The following is a 21,913-nucleotide window of genomic DNA, read 5'->3' as shown; positions in this document are numbered from 1 at the left end:
CACTTCCTCTCCATAAGCCGGCTCAGCTCCTCTGCTGGCGGCACATCCCCCTCCCCCGCCCCCATCAGTGGTGCCCAGGCTGGGCAAGGGAGTCTTCCCCGCCCAGGGGCTGCAACCTACCCGCCCAGCTTGCCTTGCCAATAGGACCATCTCCTCCCGCGTCCAGGCCCCTGGGGTCAGCCCAGGCACTGCTCTCTGAATTTTTCCTTTTGTGATGTTTGTTTTTCCAATCATTTTAGGCTTTAGTGTCTTGTTGAAGAGGCTTAGAAAAGTTAAACAAATGAAGAATAGGAAGATGAAGAATAGGAAGTACGTTCAAGATTAATGCATGACATCTGCCCCATAACTTTATCCTTTCCTTAAAAATAGTAAGGCGTTCCCTTGTGGCTCAGTGGGTTAAGAACCTGACTAGTATCCATGAGGATGGTGTTCAAACCCTGGCCTCGCTTAGTCAGTTAAGGATCCCACCTTGCGGTGAGCTGAAGCAGATCAGGCATTGCTGTGGCTGTGATGTAGGCTGGCAGCCGCAGCTCCCATTCAACCTCTAGCCTAGGAACTTCCATATGCCGCAGGTGCGGCCCTAAAGCCCTAAAAAACCAAAACAAAACACTAAGAAAAGTCATCCAGAGAGACTTCTGCCCTTCCAACATCACACCAGACCACACCAGACCCTGCCGTTATCTAATTAGCTACCTTAGGGTCATTTGATGCTGGGCGTGTGGGCACACGGACTGCAGAGAGGGCTAGGGCCCCAACCTTGCACATTTAGATGTTAATTTGTAGAAGACTGGGAAGTCAAAATGATTTTGGCCTGGTACAGATGCAAATGAATTCTGTCCAACACAAATGATAACCTCAAACGTCTGATTTCATTGGCCTGTAGGGCGGGCCGTCAACCAGATTTACCTCAAACTTGGCAATCTTATTTAAGAAGCACTGCTACTTTCACCGACTGCAGCATCTTCTGCTTGGAAAAAGTGATCCATCGTAAACAGAACGGCTCTGTTTATATGAGCTATAATTTCAACTTTTAAAAGTCAGATTTTGAAAATGAGATTGTCAGGTGAGAGTTCGGGAACGGAGTACTCTTGCAAAGTAGCATTCATCTTTCAAGACTGAAGCGAGTGGGTCTGCTCCGCGAGCTTGTCCACGCCTACTCCGGAGGGGAGGGCGGCCCAGGGGCCTGGGAGGACCGGAAGCAACGGCCACCCAGCCTGGGCTGCCCGGTCACGCGGCGGGCGGGGGGCAGGGCGTGCGCGCTCCCGACCCAGCGAGGGGGACCCTGAGAGCCCTCCACAGAGAGCGAGGACCCAGGGCGGGCTGCATGCAGGCGCACAGCCCCGCGAGACCCGACCGCTCCGCGAGGCTACCCCCAGACCCCTCCTCAACCCGACGCGCGTCCTGGTCCCGCCCCTGCGGCGGGAAGCCAATCAGCTCGCTTCCTGCTGGCAGGCGTCAGGACGGGGCCCGCCCCCCCAGGCCCCGCCTCTTCCGCCACTGCGCCTGCGCAGACCGCCTCCGGCGGCCCAGCCTCCCCTTCCGGCGCGCGCGCGCGCGGGCGGGAGCCGCGCTCCCGTGAGGCAGTGCGAGGCGCGGGGAGACTGGCAGTTGAAGCGAGCAGAGCCTCCTGAGGCGAGCGGCCCGGGCCTCGCGGTGCTCGCGAGCGGGCGGGGGGCTGTGGGAGCAGCGCCGGTCAGTGGTCTGCCTCTTCTGGGAGCCCCTGGGGACGTTTTTCAGGCGCGCGAGTGTGTGCCCGCGCGGTGTAGTCGCGGTCCTCAGGGCGAGCGGCCGCGTCCGGGGCGGAGTGAGGGGCGGAGGGCGCGGCGGGAGACTGGGGGCTCCGGGGCTGGCTGGGGGCGCCGGCAGGGGGGCCGGGGGCCCGGCGGGGCTCCCGGGGGGGGGCTCTAGCGGGCGGGGGACGCCGGGGCGGGGGGCGCGGCCTGGGGTCCGGCCTGGCCCCGAGGCGCTGCTGGGACGCCCCAGCCGGCCCGTCACCCGCTGGGGTTCGTGCAGTTTGTCTTCGAGGCCGACTCTGAGGTTTGAGGACGGTTGTTTTCTCGGCACGCGTGCAGGTCGTCGCTGAACCACACAGGGTCACAGAGGGCCGCAGAGGAGTCAGTGCGACCCTCGTCTGTACCTCATGTACCTCGTGTCCCGTCACTCAGTCCGACTCCGGGACTTTCCCCTTGTTGAAAGTAACATGCCTGGAATACCGTTACTTGATGACTGCTCGGTCCTTTGGTGCGTCTCAAGCCGGAGTGGTTCTTAAACCTGATTTTCTCTGCACCAGGTCGATTGTGTCTGGACTTGGGTTCTGTCTCGAAGGTGGATGCTGATTGAGTCATTGAGGTAAATATTTAGCTGACTCTCAAAAATCCTATGTTTATTTACATTTTCTCAAGAAGGACAGAGAAAAGAGGCTCCTTTGCTGCATGATGGCTTGGACATGTTTAGATTCGTTTATTTTAAATTAAAAACTGAACCCTTACACTATAAAATATAGCGGGGGTTTTTTTGTTTGTTTTTTAGGGCCACTCCAGCGGCATGTAGAAGGACGTTCCCAGGCTAAGGGTGGAATCACAGCTGCAGCTGCCGGCCTAGGCCACAGCCACACCAGGTCCAAGCCATGTCTGCGACCTACACCACAGCTCACAATGCTGGATCCTTAACCCGTTGAGTGAGGCCAGGGGACGAACCCGTATCTTCATGGCTACTAGTTGGGTTCTTAACCTGCTGAGCCCAAATGGGAAGTTTAATGTATTTTAAACCATGTTATCTTTGGAAAAAAATTATGGTTAATTAAGTTTTCCTTACTGTTGTAGTGTTCTAAGTAATATTCTCATTGTTTCTCTTTATCAGGTTTTTCTGCTACAACTATCTGTGGGATAGATGGTTCCCAAATACCTTGTGATATTTATCTGTATCATTCTTTTAAAGATATAGTTGCCTTATTTGGGTCTAATACTTGTTTTTTTTTCCCTCTAGGAGGAATTATTATAGATTCTAAAAATACTTTTCTCCCTTCCCTGTGGACTTAACATTAGTTTTGTATGTATTTGGATTTATTTTATGAATATCAATACCATAAAGCCTTATCACTTATAAAAGAAATTGGGTAGTTAAACCATGAGTTGTGGAAAAGAGTTTGTGGAAACATTAAAAAAAATAGATTACCCCAAAGCTGATATTCTTAATGGGGAAGATTTTGACTGGTTGTTTGAGACTGCTGAAAATGAATCATTTTTGAAGTGGTTTTGTGGGAATGTGAGTGAACAGAATGTGTTGTCTGAAGAGGAACTGGAAGCTTTTAACATTCTTCAAAAATCAGGCAAGCCCATCCTAGAAGGAGCAGCATTGGATGAAGTTCTTAAAACCTGTAAAGCTTCTGATTTGAAGACACCTACCCTGAATGACAAAGAGCTAGAGAAATTAGAGAATGAGGTTCAAACTCTGCAGAAATTAAAGAGCCTGAAAATTCAGCGACGTAACAAATGCCAGGTGATGGCTTCAGTAACTAGCCACAAATCCCTGAGGCTAAATGCTAAAGAAGAAGAAGCCAATAAAAAGCTGAAGCAGAGTCAAGGAATTCTAAATGCTATGAATACTAAGATCAGTAATGAACTTCATGCTCTTACTGATGGAGTTGCAAAATTAATGATGTTCTTCAGACATTCTAATTTGGGTCAAGGGACAAATCCACTGGTGTTTTTATCTCATTTTTCTTTGGAAAAATATTTAAGCCAAGAAGAGCAAAGCACAGCAGCATTAACCTTATATACCAAGAAACAGTTCTTTCAGGGTATCCATGAAGTGGTTGAAAGTTCAAATGAAGAAAATTTTCAACTTTTAGATATACAGGCACCATCTATTTGTGATAATCAAGAAGTTCTTGAGGAGAGACGGTTGGAGATGGCTAGGCTGCAGCTAGCATACATTTGTGCTCAACATCAGTTAATTCACTTGAAAGCAAGTAATGTGAGCATGAAGTCAAGTATAAAATGGGCAGAGGAAAATCTTCATAACCTCACTAGCAAGGTAAACATGAGCAATGATACTGGGTTTATATTGAAATTGTATAAACATACAATAGTAATGGAGTAATATTGGTAGTAAAGTACTTTAGGGGGGGATATAATAAATGACATTTTCTTATTTTTTTGTTCAGTGTTTAGTTGTGATGTATCATTGTTTCATATAGCTAGATCTTCATATTAGTGGAGAATAGAATGGTAATTATGGTTCCAACCACATTATCTGGCTAATTTTATTTTTTAATTTTTAAATTTTATTTTTAAATATATTTTTTGTTTTCATTTATTCTTTTTAGGGCCACACTTGCAGCATGTGGAAGCTCCCAGGCTAGGGGTCAAATCAGAGCTATAGCTGCTGGCCTACACCACAGCCACAACAACGCCAGATCCGAGCTGCATCTGTGACCTACACCATAGCTCACAGCAACGCTGGATCCTTAACCCACTGAGCGGGGCCAGGGATCAAATCCAAATCCCCATGGATACTAGTCAGATTCTTAACCTGCTGAGCCACAACAGGAACTCCTATCTAGCTAATTTTAGACAGCAGTGCTTACACATTCTGAATTTGAAATTTGTGTTGGTTCAGATACAGATGATAACTGAAATTTGCTTGTGTATGATAAATGGGCAAGAAGCCTTATTGCTGTGTTAGGGGCCTTGTTTCCTCTGTCCAGAGGGTGGTGCTAATGAAGTAGAGATCTGGTTCGATGGATTGAAACCCTGATTCTTTTTTAAGAAAGTTTGCTTTCTTGGTAATGTAACCTCTATATAGTTGAGTAAAAGTACAGCTTTTCTGAAGCTGAATATCTATAACTGACACAAACTTGGTAGAGTGATGTGTGAAATCTTGTCATTCTATAGAAGTGCTGAAATCAACAGTCTAGGAGAATAGCTACTGGGATTATTTTAATTTTAAGAAAAACTTAAATAACATACATTAGGCTTCAGTCAGTAGTGTGCTGATGATTTTTACTGAGTAGGACAAATATGACAAGATTTCTGCTTTGGTAGTCATTAGTGTGTGTAGTATTTTACACAGTAGTAATAGCATTAAAATTTAGCAGTTTGTACTGGCTTTGTTCTTGGCTTAGTCCACACTTTCCCTTTTTAAACTATGACTTTGGCTTTTGCTAATATGAAAATTAGTGAATATATGAATTAATACATGAATATTAGTGAATATATTATCTGGTAATCTAAAATGGAAAGTGAGAATAATTTTAAAACTATTTCAGTTTTATACTTAGAGTTTGAAATGTGATTGTTTTCTTTGTGTAGGAACTTGGCAAAGATAATTTGGATGCTAAAATTTCTAGCTTGAATAGTGAGATTCTGAAACTTGAAGAACAGATCGCTCAGATAAAAGACAAAAGTTTGCCTGCTGTGATAAAAGAGAATGCCCAGTTATTGAATATGCCAGTTGTAAAGGGAGATTTTGATTTGCAGATTGCTAAACAAGACTATTATACAGCAAGACAAGAGTTAGTTTTAAATCAGTTGATAAAGCAAAAGGCATCATTTGAACTTTTACAATTATCATATGAAATTGAATTGAGAAAGCATTGGGACATACATCGTCAACTTGAAAACTTGGTTCAAGAACTTAGTCAGAGTAATTTGATGCTCCATCAGCGATTAGAAATGCTAACGGACCCATCAGTATCTCAGCAAATAAATCCAAGAAATACCATTGATACCAAGGATTATTCTGCTCATAGGTATGCCTCATTTTCTATAGTGTGTAATTATTTTTCTTTTGTTTTTGTAAAATACTACAGTTTGAACTAAAATTATGGAAGTTTAAAAAAATTCTTTACACTCCATTTTTGGCCTTTGTATTCTCTTCCACCTTTCTATTAAATACCTCTTCCTTTTTAATTTTTTGCTTTCTGAATTTTCATTCATGTTAAATCCAGAAGTAGCTGCTTTAGAGGTGAGGTGGATGGGTTGGAGGACTGAATATATGCAGTACAGTACCATTCATGTGTAGGCACTGTTATTTTAGATGCTTTTAGATTTGGGACAGGAGTTTACAGCCGGAAGTTTGAATACAGCTTGGTGTATAGTAAGTATTGCTGAGCAGAGAATTGACTGCATTTGGAGAAGGCAACAGTAGAGAGGGGAGAAGACCTCATTTTTGGATCTAGTCAGGTGAATCAGCAAGAATGAATGCTAGCTCCCAATCCTTTCTGGATATCTATGCAACTGATGGTATGGGGATATGGAAATTCGAGTGGTGAAGTAGTCAGACAATTCAAAAATCTGGACCTTAGTACTGACCTGGGTGTTCTGTTTCAACTACATCTTAGTTGTGTTCTGTGAAAGAAGTGTTTTCTTGGGAGGTATCTGAAAACTACCTTGAAGTAGGTTAATGACACTAAAAGTCAAAAAGAATTTTATGTCTAAAACTTGGTAGATGGGAAATCTGGGGGTTCAGATATAATAATCAGAATATATATTTCTATAATTAGCTAGTATTTTAGTTGGGATGTTTTTAGTTGTTTGATTTAGTGGCAGATTGGCTAATATTTATAAGTTGTTAGCTTTCCCTAAAGATGCCCCAGTATCGTGGATTATAGTTTTGAAAGCTATACTGACTTGAGAATTTTTTTCTATATTTTTTCGCATTTTAGGCTCTACCAGCTTTTAGAAGGAGAGAATAAGAAAAAAGAACTGTTTATAACCCATGGAAACCTGGAGGAAGTGGCTGAGAAATTAAAACAGGACGTTTCTTTAGTACAAGAGCAGCTGGCAGTATCTGCCCAAGAACATTCCTTCTTTCTGTCCAAATTAAATAATGATGTAGACATGCTTTGTGATGCTTTGTATCAAGGAGGAAATCAGCTTTTGCTTAGTGATCAGGTGGGTGCTTGCCATAGTAATTAGAAATAATATTTGGGGAGTACTCTCGTGGCTCAGCGGTTAATGAACCTGGCTGGTATCCATGAGGATCCAGGTTCAATCCCTGGCCTTGCTCAGTAGGTTAAGGATCCGGTGTTGCCATGAGCTGTGGTGTAGGTCACAGACATGGCTCGCATCCCATGTTGCTGTGGTTGTGGCGTAGCCTGGCAACTGTAGCCCCGACTTGACCCCTAGCCTGGGAACCTCCATATGCTGCCGGTGCAGCCCTAAAAAGACAAAAGACAAAAAAAAATAATAATATTTGGGAGTTTCCTTATGGTGCGGTGTGTTAAGGATCTGGCGTTGTCACTACAGTGGCTTGGGTTGCTGCTGTAGTACAAGTTTTTTTTTGTTTGGTTTTTTTTTGTCTTTTTGCTATTTCTTGGGCCGCTCCTGCGGCATATGGAGGTTCCTAGGCCAGGGGTCCAATTGGAGCTGTAGCCACCGGCCTACGCCAGAGCCACAGCAACGCGGGATCCGAGCCGCATCTGCAGCCTACACCACAGCTCACGGCAATGCCGGATCCTTCAACCCACTGAGCAAGGGCAGGGACCGAACCCGCAACCCCATGGTTCCTAGTCGGATTCGTTAACCACTGCGCCACGATGGGAACTCCATGTGGTACAAGTTTGATACCTGTTCTGGGAACTTCCACATGCTGCAGGTGCAGCCAAAAAAAAAGCATTGTAAAGGATACCAAAGAAAATTTTGACATGAAGAAAATAGTACCTCATATCCCATTGTTGTAATATAACTTTTTTGTTTTTTGTCATTTTTGGCTACCCTGCAGCGTATGGAGCTCCCTGCTCCCGGGCCAGGAATCAGAGCCACAGTTTTGACCTAAGCTGAAATTGCAGCAACACTGGATCCCTAATCCACTGTGCTGGGCCTAGGATTGAACCCGCCTCCCAGTGGCTTCCAAGACGCTGCTGATCCCATTGTGCCACAGCAGGAACTCCACATTTGTGTTTTATATCATTTTTGTTCACATATAAATATATACATATTTTTTTTTGTCTTTTCTAGGGCTGCTCCCGTGACATATGGAGGTTCCCAGGCTAGGGGTCTAATCGGAGCTGTAGCCTCTAGCCTACGCCAGAGCCACAGCAACTCGGGATCTGAGCCACGTCTGCGACCTACACCACCGCTCACGGCAATGCCAGGTCCTTAACCCACTGAGTGAGGCCAGGGATCGAACCCGCAGCCTCACGCTTCCTAGTTGGATTCATTAACCACTGAGCCACGACGGGAACTCCACACATATAAATATTTTTTCAGATAGTTTTGCTCAGTGTATGCAGAATTTTAAAAGTTTATGAATTGTTTCAGCTGTAGAAGAATATATAATATTTATGCTGAAAAATAAAAAGAAAACCACTTCGGTATTTTTTTCCACCTATCTTAGTAAAAAGAGGGTTGCCCTTATGTTTTTAAAATCTGTGTACACTTAGTAATAGCATGCTCCTCCTACTAGCATTAATTTTGTTAATTTGCTTGCTTACATTATAGTATAATATGGATGGCGTGTTACTTAGTTTTGTATGTTTCTGAACATCATATAGATTGTATTGTAGGCATTCCTCGGTAACTTGTTTCTTAATATGACTTTGAGATGCATCCATGTTGATATATGTAAAACTATAGCTCATTTATAGTTCTTTTTTATAGTTAGTGTTCCCTTATGTGAAATTCCACAATGGAACTGTCTGTTCTGTTAACAGACGTTTGGATGATTTCCAGACCATAGATCATAGATGGGTGCCAGCACATACTCACTCACTCAGTCTCGTCTCACACAGAAGTGGAATTGCTGCATAGTTGGCTCATTGTTACAGAGTACATCAAATTGATTTCTAAAGCGGTTGTACCACATCATACCAGCAGTGTCTGAGAGATGCTAATTATCCACATCCTTTCCATCGCATGGCACTGTCTGAATTACAAGTTTCTCTCAGTGTATATAGATGTTAAACAGCATCCTGTCAAGGTTGTAGTCTGCATTTCCCTGATGATTAGGGAGGTTGAGTCCCCTTTCATAGGAGTTGTTTGTATATTTTAAATGCCAGTCCTTTGGCAGTAATGTATGTTACATATATGTGTGCTACGCGTTTGTGGCTTGTTTTTTCTTTTTTAATTTTTCCTATTTTGAGCTTTTTTACTCCATGATTTTAATTTTGATGTCATCATTCTTTTTTTTTTTTTTGTCTTTTTGCCTTTTCTAGGACCGCTTCTACGGCACATGGAGGTTCCCAGGCTAGGGGTCCAGTCGGAGCCGTAGCCACCAGCCCATGCCAGGGCCACAGCAATGCGGGATCCAAGCCGCGTCTGCAACCTATACCACAGCTCACAGCAACGCCGGATCCTTAACCCACTGAGCAAGGCCAGGGACCAAACCCGCAACCACATGGTTCCTAGTCGGATTCGTTAACCACTGTGCCACGATGGGAGCTCCTTGATGTCATCATTCTTACGGTTTACCCTATTTTATATCTTGTTAAGGTTTGCACTTAATATACATAGGAATCTTTTACGTTCTTCCTTTTTACTTAGCATTATGAAATAAACATTTCCACTCCAAATAATTTTAATTTTTAATACTGTAGTTCTCTGTTGACTTAATTACTGTGCCCTAATTAATCCACCATTGTTGGATATTTTGATAGTCTTCATTTTTTTTTTTTCTTTCTTTTTGGCCTGCGGCATGTAGAAGTTCCCAGGCCAGGGATCAAACCCATGCTGCAGCAGTAACCTGCACCACAGCTATGGCAATACCAGCTCCTTAACCTGCTGTGCCATATGGGAATTTCCCATTTTTTTTTTCCTTTCGTTTGCTCTTAGATGACTAGTAATCTGTGTATGTAGCTCTTTGTTGTTGGATATCTTCATTTGAATGAACTCTCAGAAGTAGAATTATTGGGTTTCTTGGTTATACACATTATTTTTTGGCCTTTAATACTGCATATTACTTTTCAAAGGACTTATACCTACTTTCAATGCCACCAGCACTATTTAAATGTCTACTAGATACTACTTATCACATGATACACCATAATTTCATGAATTGCTAAGAAAGAAAAACCTTTTTCAGTTAAACTGACACAGTACTTCCTTACTGAGATTCTTTTTTTTTTTTTTTTTTTTTCTTTTCTTTTTAGGGCCAAAAAGTAATTGTGGCATATGGAAGTACCCAGGCTTAGGGTCCAACCGGAGCTGCAGCTGCCAGCATATGCCACAGCCTCAGAGCCGCAATGCAGGATCGAAGCTGCATCTGCGACCTACACTGCAGCTTGTGGTCACGCCCGATCCTTGACCCACTGAGTGAGGCTAGGGATCGAACCTGCATCCTCATGGATACTAGTTGGGTTTTTAACTTGCGGAGCCACAAGGGGAACTCCCCTTATTGAGAATTTTTATTTCATACCTATTAGAAGATATCCTTGAAGTGTGGTAGACATAGGTTTTATTACATCACTTTTGAATTTACATTAAAAGGAAAAAAGCCAATTAAAATGGTTAAGGCATTAGTAGTGTTTCACATTTAGTGTTCAGTTCTTCTCTGTCATTTCTTGACTCAAAGTATTTTTGTATTTTTCTACACTATACGTCAAGAATGTCAGTAATAGCAAGAAAACCAATAACCTGATTTTTCAAAAGCTAAGACCTTGAGTAAGATGTTCCTCCAAAGAAGATGTACAAATGGCCAGCAGGCACATAAATAGGTGCTTGATGTCAGTAATCATCAGGGAAGTACAAATCAAAATCACGATGGGATACTACCTGTTAGGGTGGCTATTATCACAAAAACAAAAGATAAGTGTTAGGGTGTGGAGACACTGTTGGAGGGAGTGCAGAAGGATGCCATTGCTGTGAAAACCAATGTGGACATTTCTTGAAAAGTTAAAAAACAGAGCTAATGTATGATCCAGCCATCCTACACTTCTGGGGATGTGTTTAAAGGAAACAAAAACAGGATATTAAAGAGATGTCTGCACTCACATGTTCATTGCAACACTACTCATAATAGTTAAGCTGTAGAGACAACCTAAAAGTCTATCAATGGAGGAATGGATAAAGAAAATGTAGTATATGCATTCAATGGGATTTTTTTTTTTTTCCTCTTTTTAGGGGTCCACCCGTGGCATATGGAGGTTCCCAGGCTAGGGGTCCAGTTGGAGCTACAGCTGCCAGCCTACACCACAACTACAGAAACACAGGATCTGATCCTCGACTGCAACCTATGCCGCAGCTCATGGCAACGCCAGATCCTTAACCCACTGAGCAAGGGCAGGGATGGAACCCACAACCTCATGGTTCCTAGTCGGATTTGTTGCTGCCGTGCCACGACAGGAACTCCATACAGTGGGATATTATTTAGCCTTTAAAAAGTCCTGCAAAATGTGACAGCATAGATAAAACTTGAGGTGATTATGCTGAGTGAAATAAGCCAGTCACAAGGAAATACTGCCTGGTTCCACCAGTACGGGCTATCTGGAATGGTCACACTCAGAAGCAGAGTAGAATGGTGGTTGCCAGGGATGGGGAGTTGTTCATCAATAAGTATAAAGTTTCAGTTACGCAAAATAAACAGATTGTAGAGGTTTGCTGTACAGCATTGTGCCTGCAGTTAGCAATACTGTATTGTACTCTTGAATCTGTTTGGAGGGGAAATCTGAGGTTATGTGTTCTTACCACAATAAATATTTTTTTAAAATATTGATGATAAAGCACTTCTTACAAGTGTCTGGTCAATAGCAATTACATAATGTTCTTGAGTATACACTGTGTATTTGTTTCAGATATATTAAAATATACAAGACTCCATCCTATAATCACTAAAATATGGTGATTTCACTATAATCTCATTGTGTATCATTATTTAATAGTTTTCCTTAGCCGAGTGAGGTATCAAATATCATCCTTATCAATTTTAACTTGCATTTTTATTAAGGAAGGTGAATTTTTTTTTTTGTCTTTTTAGGGCCACATCTGTGGCACATGGAAGTTCCCAGGCTAGGGGTCAAATTGGAGCTACAGCTGCCAGCCTACACCACAGTCATAGCAACGCATGAGCCGAATCTGCAACCTACACCATGGCTCACGGCAGCACTGGATCCTTAACCTGAATGAGGCCAGGGATTGAACCTGCATCCTCATGGATCGTAGTTGGGTTCATTAACCACTGAGCCACTCCCAAACCTGCTATGAAATTTTAGTCAAGGTTCATTTATTATTGAAATTGTGGGAATAATTATTGTATCATTTAGATTTGCCCTATGCAAATTACATTTTATATTTGTAATTGTTTTGAATAGAGCTCTTGTATTAAAAGCTTTATTATTTTCTTTTTAGGAATTAACAGAGCAATTTCATCAAGTTGAATCTCAACTAAATAAGTTAAATCATCTCCTTACTGATATTCTTGCTGACGTGAAGACAAAAAGAAAAATTTTGGCATCTAATAAACTGCATCAAATGGAAAGAGAATTATATGTATATTTTTTTAAAGATGAAGATTATCTGAAAGATATTGTGGAGAATTTAGAAAACCAGTCGCAGATAAAGGCTGTTGGTCTTGAAGATTGAAAATTACTAAAAACGAAATCTTACTGCATATGCTGTATTTTAATGTTTTATGTATCAGGAGAATATAGCTAATAAACACTACAAAAATTTTTAATTTGAGGTTAATGGAACATTTCACTTAATGAATTCAAGTATTATATCAATTTTGTTTTTTTCTTATTTAATATGTTCAAAGTATCAATTTTTTTTATGACTTGAACATTTGTTTGGTGCTGTTTAGTCCTGCCAACTTTTTACTTACAGGGGAAGCATTATATCATGCAAATATTTTTAATAGAGTCAGTTGTATTTCTGCTTTGCTTTTTTTTAAGAGTTAGAAATTTCTAGTGTTACGTATTTTAAAAATTTGTAGAAAATTTATAAATTTATAGTGCTGTAGACCTTAATAAAAGGAATAGTCAAGTCCCCTCGTATTTGTTTATAAAGTAAAATTCTGCTCATCAAACTATATTCTCCCATAAATCCCAGCTGTAGACCTTGAGACTGTTTTATTCCTACTTGTACTACAAAGAATATCAAGTCTCCATTGCCTGTGGTTCATTTTAGAGGTTGGATCTCAGGGACTCGGCATTTCTGCAGGACAGCTCTCACCAGTGCTTTGACTTTAGTGTGATTTGTATGCCATGGATGACTTTCACGTGTAATTTCAAAGTTCCATAGAGGTGGTTGCTGAGATAGTGTACATTGCTATTTTAATCAGTTTCTTGGGAGTGATAATACTTAAATGTTGGATTTTATTGGTTGGAATACAAGTGCATTATTTTGACAATTAGAAATTTTAAAAGTTGGTATAAAATTGGAATTCTTAATGTGGCTCAGTAGGTTAAGAACCCAACGTAGTGTCCATGAGGCTGCATGTTTGACCCCTGGTTTCACTCAGTGGGTTAAGGATTCGGTGTTCCCACAAGCTGCAGTGTAGGTTGTAGATATAGCTTGGATCAGGTGTTGCTGTGGCAGTCCTCAGCTGCAGCTCCAGCTCAGCCCCTAGCCTGGGAACTTCCATATGCTGCAGGTGTGACCGTTAAAAAAATCGTATAAAATAATTTGAAGTAACTTAGTTATTATATCAAATGCTTCTTGAATGCCTGATTTTTATGTGGCTTGTGTTACATGCTAAGTAAACTTTATGGAGAAAAGAAAAAATATAGATACTACTTTTAAGAATATTCCTAGGAGTTCCCTTGTGGCATAGTGGGTTAAAGATCCAGCATTGTAGCTACAGTGGCTCAGTTTGCTGCCATGGCACTAGTTTGATACCTGGCCTGGGAATTTCTGCATGCCGTGGGTGTGGCCAAAAAAGAATTCCTACTCCAAGAATGTTTTACCTGCTTTAATGTGAAATGCCTGTCTAAAAACTACATTTTTTAGGTGGTCTTTATGGAATTTTTTGACTTATAACCACTAGAAAATGGGTATGCTTAGGAGACAGATGGGCCTTGGCAATTCTTGTAATCTATTGAACAAAAATGTTTTGCCAGTTATTGTACATTATTTAAAATTTCATGTTTAGGAGTTCCCGTCGTGGCGCAGTGGTTAACGAATCCGACTAGGAACCATGGGGTTGCGTGTTCGGTCCTTGACCTTGCTCGGTGGGTTAAGGATCCGGTGTTGCCGTGAGCTGTGATGTAGGTCGCAGACGTGGCTCGGATCCCATGTTGCTGTAGCTCTGGTGTAGGCCAGTGGCTACAGCTCCAATTCTACCCCTAGCCTGGGGACCTCCATGTGCCACAGGAGCGGCCCTAGAAATGGCAAAAAGACCAAAAAAAAAAAAAAAAAAAAAATTCATGTTTATTAAGTAGATCTTAATATGTTTGAAAAATATGTAGCAATAAATTTTGTTTAAGATTTTGCTACTAGCTCCTCACAGATGACCTTTTTTTGTTCCTTTTTCCCTCTGCCCTACCTTGGAATTGAGAATTTACTTGAAATTTTTCTTTTCTCCAGTAATGTGGGAAAATGTCACTTAGTTTTCTGGATCATGAAATAGCAAGTTTTGTTTAGTTTAGTGCCAGATATGTTAGATGTGTGACCAGCTATTTGCTTTGTTTTGTGCCTTCTAGACTGTCACCCTCTCAGCCCAGGGGGGCTGTACAGCTGAGCGCTATGAGTGAAAGGGTGTCAGGTTGTCTTTCGTAATTACCAAGTCAGTTAAAAATAATTTTTATGTTGCTAGATTTTTATGCTTGATTATGACTGCCATTTGTAGGAAATATTTGAATAGATTGCATGCTTCAGGATTGGTTGACCAGAAGGTGGGTTCTTTGTTAACCTGTTTACCAAAGTACCCAATTGAGCCTCTAAATGTTTTGCTTTCTATCCTAGCTGTATTATGGGGACAGTTAACAACCTGTTTTCTGTAGTGGTGAATATAGTAATTTTTATTAATGCCTCAGCGTGAAATTTTTCACATGACTTGTTTCGTATTTTGGAGCCTTGAAATTAACACATGGATGTTATGTTTGTCTTATGTTTAGGACTTTATGAAAATGGAGAGGTGTGAGGCATTGGTAGGCTTTGATCGCTGTGAGATACCGCTCTCCAGTGTTGCTCAGAAGATCATGTCTGCTCTGCGCTCAGGTGGTTTAGTGGGAACTAAGGATTGGAGAGAGAGTGAGAAGAGTGAGTAATTTTTTGAAGCTTCCTATCTTTTGTTACCTCGAATGATAATTATTCTTAAGACTAAGTTTTGAAAATCATTGACCTTAAAAATAAAATTATGGAGTTCTCTTGTGGCGCAGCAGGTGGGTGATCTGGCATGGTTGCTCGACATGGTTGCTGCTTTGGCATGGGTTCAGTCCCTGGCCCAGGGGCTTCCACATACCGTGGGTGCAGCCAAGAAAGAAAAAAAAAAAATCAGTTATTTTCCCAGCAGAAATGGGTTAATTTGGAAATAGCAGAAAATTGCAATATGGGACAAGCATGCTATACAAACTCAATGGGCAAGTCTAACAAAGGAGAGGAAACATTATTTTAGAGAGAAAAAGGAGGAAATAGGGTTTTTGTTTTTTGTTTTTTAGGGCTGCATTTGTGGCATATGGAGGCTCCCAGGCTAGGGGTTTAATAAGAGCTACAGCTGCCAACTTACACCACAGCCACAGCAACATCAGATCTGAGCCACGTCTGAGACCTACACCACAGCTCATGGCAATACCAGATCCTTAACCCACTAAGTGAGGCCAGGGATCGAACCCACAACCTCCTGGTTTCTAGTCAGATCTGTTTCCACTGCGCCAGAACAGGAACTCTGGAGGGATTGTTTTGAACCAAGTCCATTGGAGGAAAGCGAGAGTTCAGAGTGGTGATGGTTTCTGGCTGAGTTGCTGGGGGTAGTGGGTTTCTTGCTGTTGGGACCTGTAATTGGCATTTCTTTCCTGTTGGTTCTTCCTGTAATTGACTTTGAGTGGTGCTGCAGGAGAGCTCCCTCTTCTGGCTTCCCAACTCCGCTTTAGTGAGGCTTCCCTTTGGTTACCTAGTTACTCTATAGAACTTTGCATTGTGTAAGAAGTCCTGCCCGCAGATGAACGGAGCCAGCTCCCCCCTGCTTTGCTTTCATTCAGTGATGACTGAGCTTCTGATCGCTACATTTTATTTTGTTTTATTTCCTCTTTTTAGGGCCACACCCGTGGCATATGGAAGTTCCCAGGCTAGGGTTCGAATTGGAGCTGCAGCTGCTGGCCTTTACCATAGCCACAGGAACGCCACATCTGAGTTGTGACTGTAACCTAGGCCACACCAGATCCTTGACCCATCGGGCAAGGCCAGCGATGGAGTCCGCATCCTTGTGGATACTAAATGGGTTCATTACCACTGAGCCATGACAGGAACGCCTGGATTTTATTCGCTTAATCCTTACTTCTTTGGAAATACAACACTCTTCCTTATCTCAGACATCTCTGCAAAACACTCCCCTAGAGTCTGCTTCAGCTGTTTAGCCTCAAAAGACAGGGGCTTTTTTGCAGTGCCTGTTGCTTCATCCTTGGCTCCCAGGTCACTGAACCTATATATAGTATTTCTTATTGTGTGTGGTGGACAAGAAAAGTGTTCCTGACAGTGGGTACTGCTGTAGGTGGCAAAGATCAGCGGATCTGGGTAGTATGACATGATATGTATAGTAAAAGTGACATAGGCTCACAAGCACATGTGACGGCAGTGTTTGTAATACCAGGGCTTTTGTCTTTACTAGCAAAGCAGTTTTTATTTTAAATTTGTAAGCCTGGGACGATAATTTGTTTTTCTTTTCTACAGAGTAGGTTATAAGTGAGCAAGATACAATTAAGTAATTATATTGAGATTAAATAATTGAGAGTATTGACAACTAGTGCCAAAGCTGTTATAAATGCTCTTTTTTGAGGGGTAGGGGCTGTGTTCTTTGCATGCAGAAGTTTCCAGGCCAGGGACTGAACCTGTGCTGCACAACTCAGGCCATTACAGTGACAATGCCAGATCCTTAACCTGCTGAGCCACTGGGGAACTCCTAAATGCAATTTGTTGTTAAGATATAGTAATGCTTAACATTTCAGTCTGTTCATATTCAGGCATCTGTTGCCCTGAATAAAGAGTCACTAATAAATGAACCAGTAAGAATGATGGGGTGTGGTCTACATACCTAGCAATTGATGGTGTTTTAGGAGTATTGTGGATGCTGGGAAAATAGTGAAGAAAGGTAATGTCGACCATCAAAGAGCTTTCTCCTTTCTTCTGTATATTTGCTTTCTAAAAGAGCCTTGTGCATGTCACAGAGGTCAGAATAAACTTTTCTTCAAAAACTGGTAAGCGTAATAAGATGCCCCTGGAAGCTGTAACATGGGTCTCTGCTGAGAAGCATTTTTGACAGCCCATTTCATGAACTCTTGTCATGTTCTTAAACTACCCTGTTGAATAATCCTAGTTTGCATAGGTTTATTGAGAAGATAATGGAAGGAGGTAAGATGCTACTTTTCTGTCAAGTGTTCTTGGATTTGGAAAAATAGTGGAATTTTCACAAACATTCTGTATGTCTGTTGCTGTGTAACACTCAGTATAAACGTAGTGACTTCAGACAACACGTGTATTTTACCCCGTAGTTTCTGTGGGTCAGGAGCCTGGGCACAGCTCAGCTGGGTCCTATGCAGGGCTGCAGAGCAGGTGTCCCCCAGGGCTGGTGATTCATCTGAGGCTTGAATGGGCAAGCATTGCTTGCCAGCTCACAGGATTGGGGCAGAATTCACTTCCGCGTAGGCTCTTGGGCGGAGGGTCTCAGTTTCTTGCTGACTGTTGGCTGGAAGCCGCCCTCAGTTCCTTCTCACATGGTTCTCTCCATAGGCAGCTTTACACGATAGCAGCTTGCTTTTCCAAACCCAGCAGGAGAATGTCCCCAGCAGCACTGACATTACAGTCTCATGTAAGGTAATCCCAAACGTTGTATCACCTGTACTGTGTTCTGTTGCGTAGTAGTGAGTCAGTCCCACTCACACTCAGGCGGTTACAGCAGGGGTCCTGGGACCACCATGGAGTCTGTCTGCCACAGAGGCCCGCTGTTTTTTTCTCATTTCATATAAATCTGAAGTAAAGTGGGATTGCTGGTAGGTTATTGATGAATGATACTGAACCTAAGGCTTAGTTGATTCCTGGATTCTTACCACATGCTGAAGCTGTTATGTCACATCTTTGTCCCTTATAAGTAAAAGGGACAATCCCTTATTGTAGATAAGCATTCTATTTCTGAAAGCCCATTTCTAAATAAATAGCAGCATTGAACTTGGAAATCAAGGGAAATAAACAATAAACATTTGCTTTTACAAAAATGTATTGAGTAAAACCAAACAACATATGTCACTTGGGGGTTTAATTTTCCCTTCTGCTAGACTGAGATATCTCAAGACACACACCCACCAAGGATTGGACTGTGTACATATTCCCGCAGCAAGGTTGGTCTTTATTTAAAAGCCCTTTGCTAAAGTTCCCATTGTGACTCAATGGAGATGAATCTGACTAGCATCCACAAGGACGCAGGTTCGATCCTTGGCCTCACTCACTGGGTTAAGGATCCAGTGTTGCTGTGAGCTGTGGTGTGGGTTGCAGGCGCGGCTCCGATCTGGCGTTGCTGTGGCTGTGGTGTAGGCTGGCAGCTGTAGCTCCAATTCAACACCTAGCCTGGGAACCTCCATACCCCTGGATTTGGCCCTAAAAAAAAGACAAAAAAAAAAAAACAACCCAAAAAAAACCTTTGCTGTGAAAAAACAAGAGATGCAAAAACATAAAATACAGCTTACTGAATTAATATAAAGGGGACATCATGTAACTACCCTTACAACATCTCAAAATTTCCCTCTCAATTAAAACTCTCTCCCTGCTCAAAGGTAACCATTATTGTGACTTTTTTTTTTTTTTTTTTTTTGGCCGTGGCATGCGGAAGTTCCTGGGCTGGGGATCAAACCTGCTGCACCACGGCAGTGAAAGTGCTGGATCCTTAACCGCTAGGCTGCTAGGGACTTCTTATCCTGACTTCTCTGGCAGCCACCTCTCTCTTCCTGATCTCTGAGTGCTTTATGTTGCTCGCAGAGGTGACTCTCATCCTTCACTCCAGAGTCCGCCCTTCCCGTCCGAGGCACAGCATCAGACTACATGCTTGTGTGGCCCTTGGCTGGTTCCTGTCAGTGGGGTGTGTGCTGTTTCCAGGATAAGCCTGAAGACATCTGACTTGCTTCCTAGTGGTCTCTTTTCTTCCCTCCAGTTGGAACCTGAAACGACTCCTTTCCAACCTGCAAATGCTAACACAGTGTCCTTTGAGAGCTGGAACCACGTGCTGGAGGGAACGGGTCCCAGAGTGACGTGCTGAAACAGCCGTACCACCAACTGAGACCACTCACCTCAGAACAGAAGAGAGCCATGAACTCTTGCTGCTTAAGCCATTGTATCGGTGGCTCTTTTTACCGTAACTCCTACACCTTTCAACCAGATTCAGGGTTGGGCTCATCGGACTTCAATGCACACTGTCAGTTCGGTGTTGCGTGTTGCCACTGAAAGTCTTTGGTAGGTGCCTGGGCCGCAGGAGGACTGCTCAGGCTGGTTCTCGAGGTCGTCAGCTGGCCTGGTGCTGTGCACATCATACCTATGATTAGGCACATTTGTATTAGGATACCTTTCCACATTTGGTCCTAAGTACCTGTAGAAATCAAATCGCATTTTCCTTTTGTTTTCGTTTTCGTTTTTTTCTTTTTTGGCCTCCCCATAGCATGTGGAGTTCCTGCACCAGGGATTAGATCCAAGCCAAAGTTGCAACCTACGCCACAATTGTGGCAATGCCGGATCCTAAACCCACTTCACCAGGCTGGGGATTGAACATGTGTCCCAGTGCTCCCGAGGTGCTGCTGATCCCATTGTGCCAGAAGGGAACTCCCAAATAAAATTTTCTAGTACACACTTATCCAGAATCTTTTCAATTTTAACTTAGTAGAGCTTAAAGGTGAAAAAAGTTAAATAAGAATAGTTTTACAGACATTACAAATTAAGCGAAATGATTAAATAGATTTTGATTATATTCATTCTGGTCAAGAGTATATGGATAAACTTTATTTCTATCAAGTAAATATAAAATCCTTATGTCCAGTCACTTAGCAAACCCTGCCAGATATTGGATTCCAGTTCCCACGGCCCTACTTCAAGCCTTATTCCTTCTCTTGAAAATTTGTAGTAGTTTCCTAACTGCTTTTCACTGTCAGTTTGTCGCCTGTGCACCTTTTTGGGGACTAGGTCAGCTCTTGTCCTTGCTCTGCAGAATTTATCTACAGAAACATCCCCATGTGTTCCTGCAACCTGGCCCCTGCCCTCCCTTTTACGTCTTCTGTTCCCCATTTTCCTTCTCTTTAGGTCCCGTTCAGGTCTGACTCACTTCCAAACATGCGACTTTTCCTGACTTCCTCTTCTACCCACCTTTTCTTTTTCTCCTTCACACAGACCGATGAGTGTTGAAATCATACCAGTTTACAAGATTCTGCACAAATGATACTTCTGTTACCAGAATTCTTATTGGAAGAAAATTCATTTGCAACTCAGTTTAGAGAATTTCCTGTGATATATGGGTTTTTTTTGTTTTCGTTGTTATAATTATTTTATTTTTAAAAAATTTTAGCGGAGTTCCCGTCGTGGCGCAGTGGTTAACGAATCTGACTAGGAACCATGAGGTTGCGGGTTCGGTCCCTGCCCTTGCTCAGTGGGTTAACGATCCAGCGATGCCGTGAGCTGTGGTGTAGGTTGCAGACGCGGCTCGGATCCCGAGTTGCTGTGGCTCTGGTGTAGGCCAGTGGCTACAGCTCCGATTCGACCCCTAGCCTGGGAACCTCCATATGCCACGGGAGCGGCTCAAGAAATAGCAAAAAGACCAAAAAAATAAAATAAAAAAATAAATAAATTTTAGCCACACCCAAAGCATGCAGAAGTTCCCAGGCCAGGGATCAAACCTGCACCACAGCAGTGACCCAAGCTACTGTAGTGACAATGCCAGATCCTTAGCCAGCTCCAGCTGTGCCATGAGGGAATTCCTCCTGTGATGCAGTTTTTGGTTATGGGTATAATGCTGTAACTCTCAGTATATTTGGGGCTCTTCGAAAGCAGCAAACATTTTCTCATCTTTGATGCTACCGTGGGTGGGCTGATCTGTGAATTCAGCTCTTACTGATTGTAAGAGCTTTCTACAAACATAAGATACATAATGGAAGGACTTTAAGAATTATATATGTTTTATTTTCCTCAACTTTTTTTGGCGGATGGTGTCTTTGTAATACTAAAGGAAAAGTTGTTTTTGTTTTTTGGTTTTTTTTTTTTTGTAAACAAAGCAAAAAAGTTGCTAATCCCACATTAAAGGGTTTTTTTTGTTTTTTTTTTGTTTTTTTGTCTTTTGTCTTTTTAGGGCCATACCCGCAGCATGTGGAGGTTCCCAGGCTAGGGATCTGATCAGAGCTGTAGCTGCCCACCTACACCTCAGCTCATGGCAACGCTGGATCCTTAACCCACTGAGCGAGGCCAGGGATCGAACCCACAACCTCATGGTTCCTGGTTGGATCTATTTCCACTGCACCATGATGGGAAGTCCCAAAGTTTTTTTTATAGGCGTTCCCTTTGTGGCTCAGTAGGTTAAGAACCTGACCATAGTGTCTGTGAGGATGCAGGTTCAAACCCTGTCCTTGCTTAGTGGGTTAAGTATTTGGCTTTGCCACGAGCTGTGGTGTAGGCCACAGAAGCAGCTTGGAATCAGCGATGCTGTGGTGTAGGCTGGCAGCTGCAGCTCTGATTCGACCCCTCCCCTGGGAACCTCCATCCCCCAGTAAACTTGTGTAAGCAAAGCTCAGTCTGGTTCCCAAGGAACTTGATTTGCTACAGTTGGTGCCAGGAGTGGTCATTCTGGAATTTGGGAACCC

At 42.6% G+C, this 21,913-nt stretch overlaps 2 protein-coding genes across 6 annotated transcripts in view; both read left to right on the top strand.

Moving 5' to 3' along the window:
• Window positions 1,534-21,913, top strand: part of POLN (DNA polymerase nu) — a 125,202-nt gene continuing 104,822 nt past the window's right edge. Inside the window, exons 1-3 of one of the 3 annotated variants that reach the window (XM_021100921.1) lie at window positions 1,534-1,632; window positions 2,291-2,349; window positions 14,993-15,137. In XM_021100921.1, the coding sequence (XP_020956580.1) occupies window positions 14,999-15,137 (139 nt within the window). In that variant the 5' untranslated portion in view covers window positions 1,534-1,632; window positions 2,291-2,349; window positions 14,993-14,998. Of the gene's footprint in view, window positions 1,693-2,212; window positions 2,350-14,992; window positions 15,138-21,913 lie in introns of those variants that run through there. The other 2 variants (XM_021100920.1, XM_021100922.1) reach the window with 2 other exon arrangements.
• Window positions 1,555-12,923, top strand: HAUS3 (HAUS augmin like complex subunit 3). Of its 3 annotated transcripts, XM_021100923.1 has the most exons (7): window positions 1,564-1,692; window positions 2,073-2,195; window positions 2,291-2,349; window positions 2,986-4,035; window positions 5,313-5,752; window positions 6,668-6,896; window positions 12,285-12,923. In XM_021100923.1, the coding sequence occupies exons 4-7, from the start codon at window positions 3,127-3,129 to the stop codon at window positions 12,516-12,518; spliced, it is 1,812 nt and encodes a 603-aa protein (XP_020956582.1). In that variant the 5' UTR covers window positions 1,564-1,692; window positions 2,073-2,195; window positions 2,291-2,349; window positions 2,986-3,126; the 3' UTR covers window positions 12,519-12,923. The 3 variants fall into 3 exon arrangements, with proteins under 3 accessions (XP_020956583.1, XP_020956582.1, XP_020956584.1); XM_021100924.1 differs by lacking the exon at window positions 2,073-2,195 and having other exon boundaries at window positions 1,555-1,692; XM_021100925.1 differs by lacking the exon at window positions 1,564-1,692 and having other exon boundaries at window positions 2,162-2,195; window positions 2,530-4,035.

The sequence above is a fragment of the Sus scrofa genome, chromosome 8, assembly GCF_000003025.6.
Source record: "Sus scrofa isolate TJ Tabasco breed Duroc chromosome 8, Sscrofa11.1, whole genome shotgun sequence".
In the NCBI taxonomy this organism is placed as follows: domain Eukaryota; kingdom Metazoa; phylum Chordata; class Mammalia; order Artiodactyla; family Suidae; genus Sus; species Sus scrofa.
The sequence above is the reverse complement of the archived record's forward strand: the minus strand, read 5'-3'. Positions and strand labels throughout refer to the sequence as shown.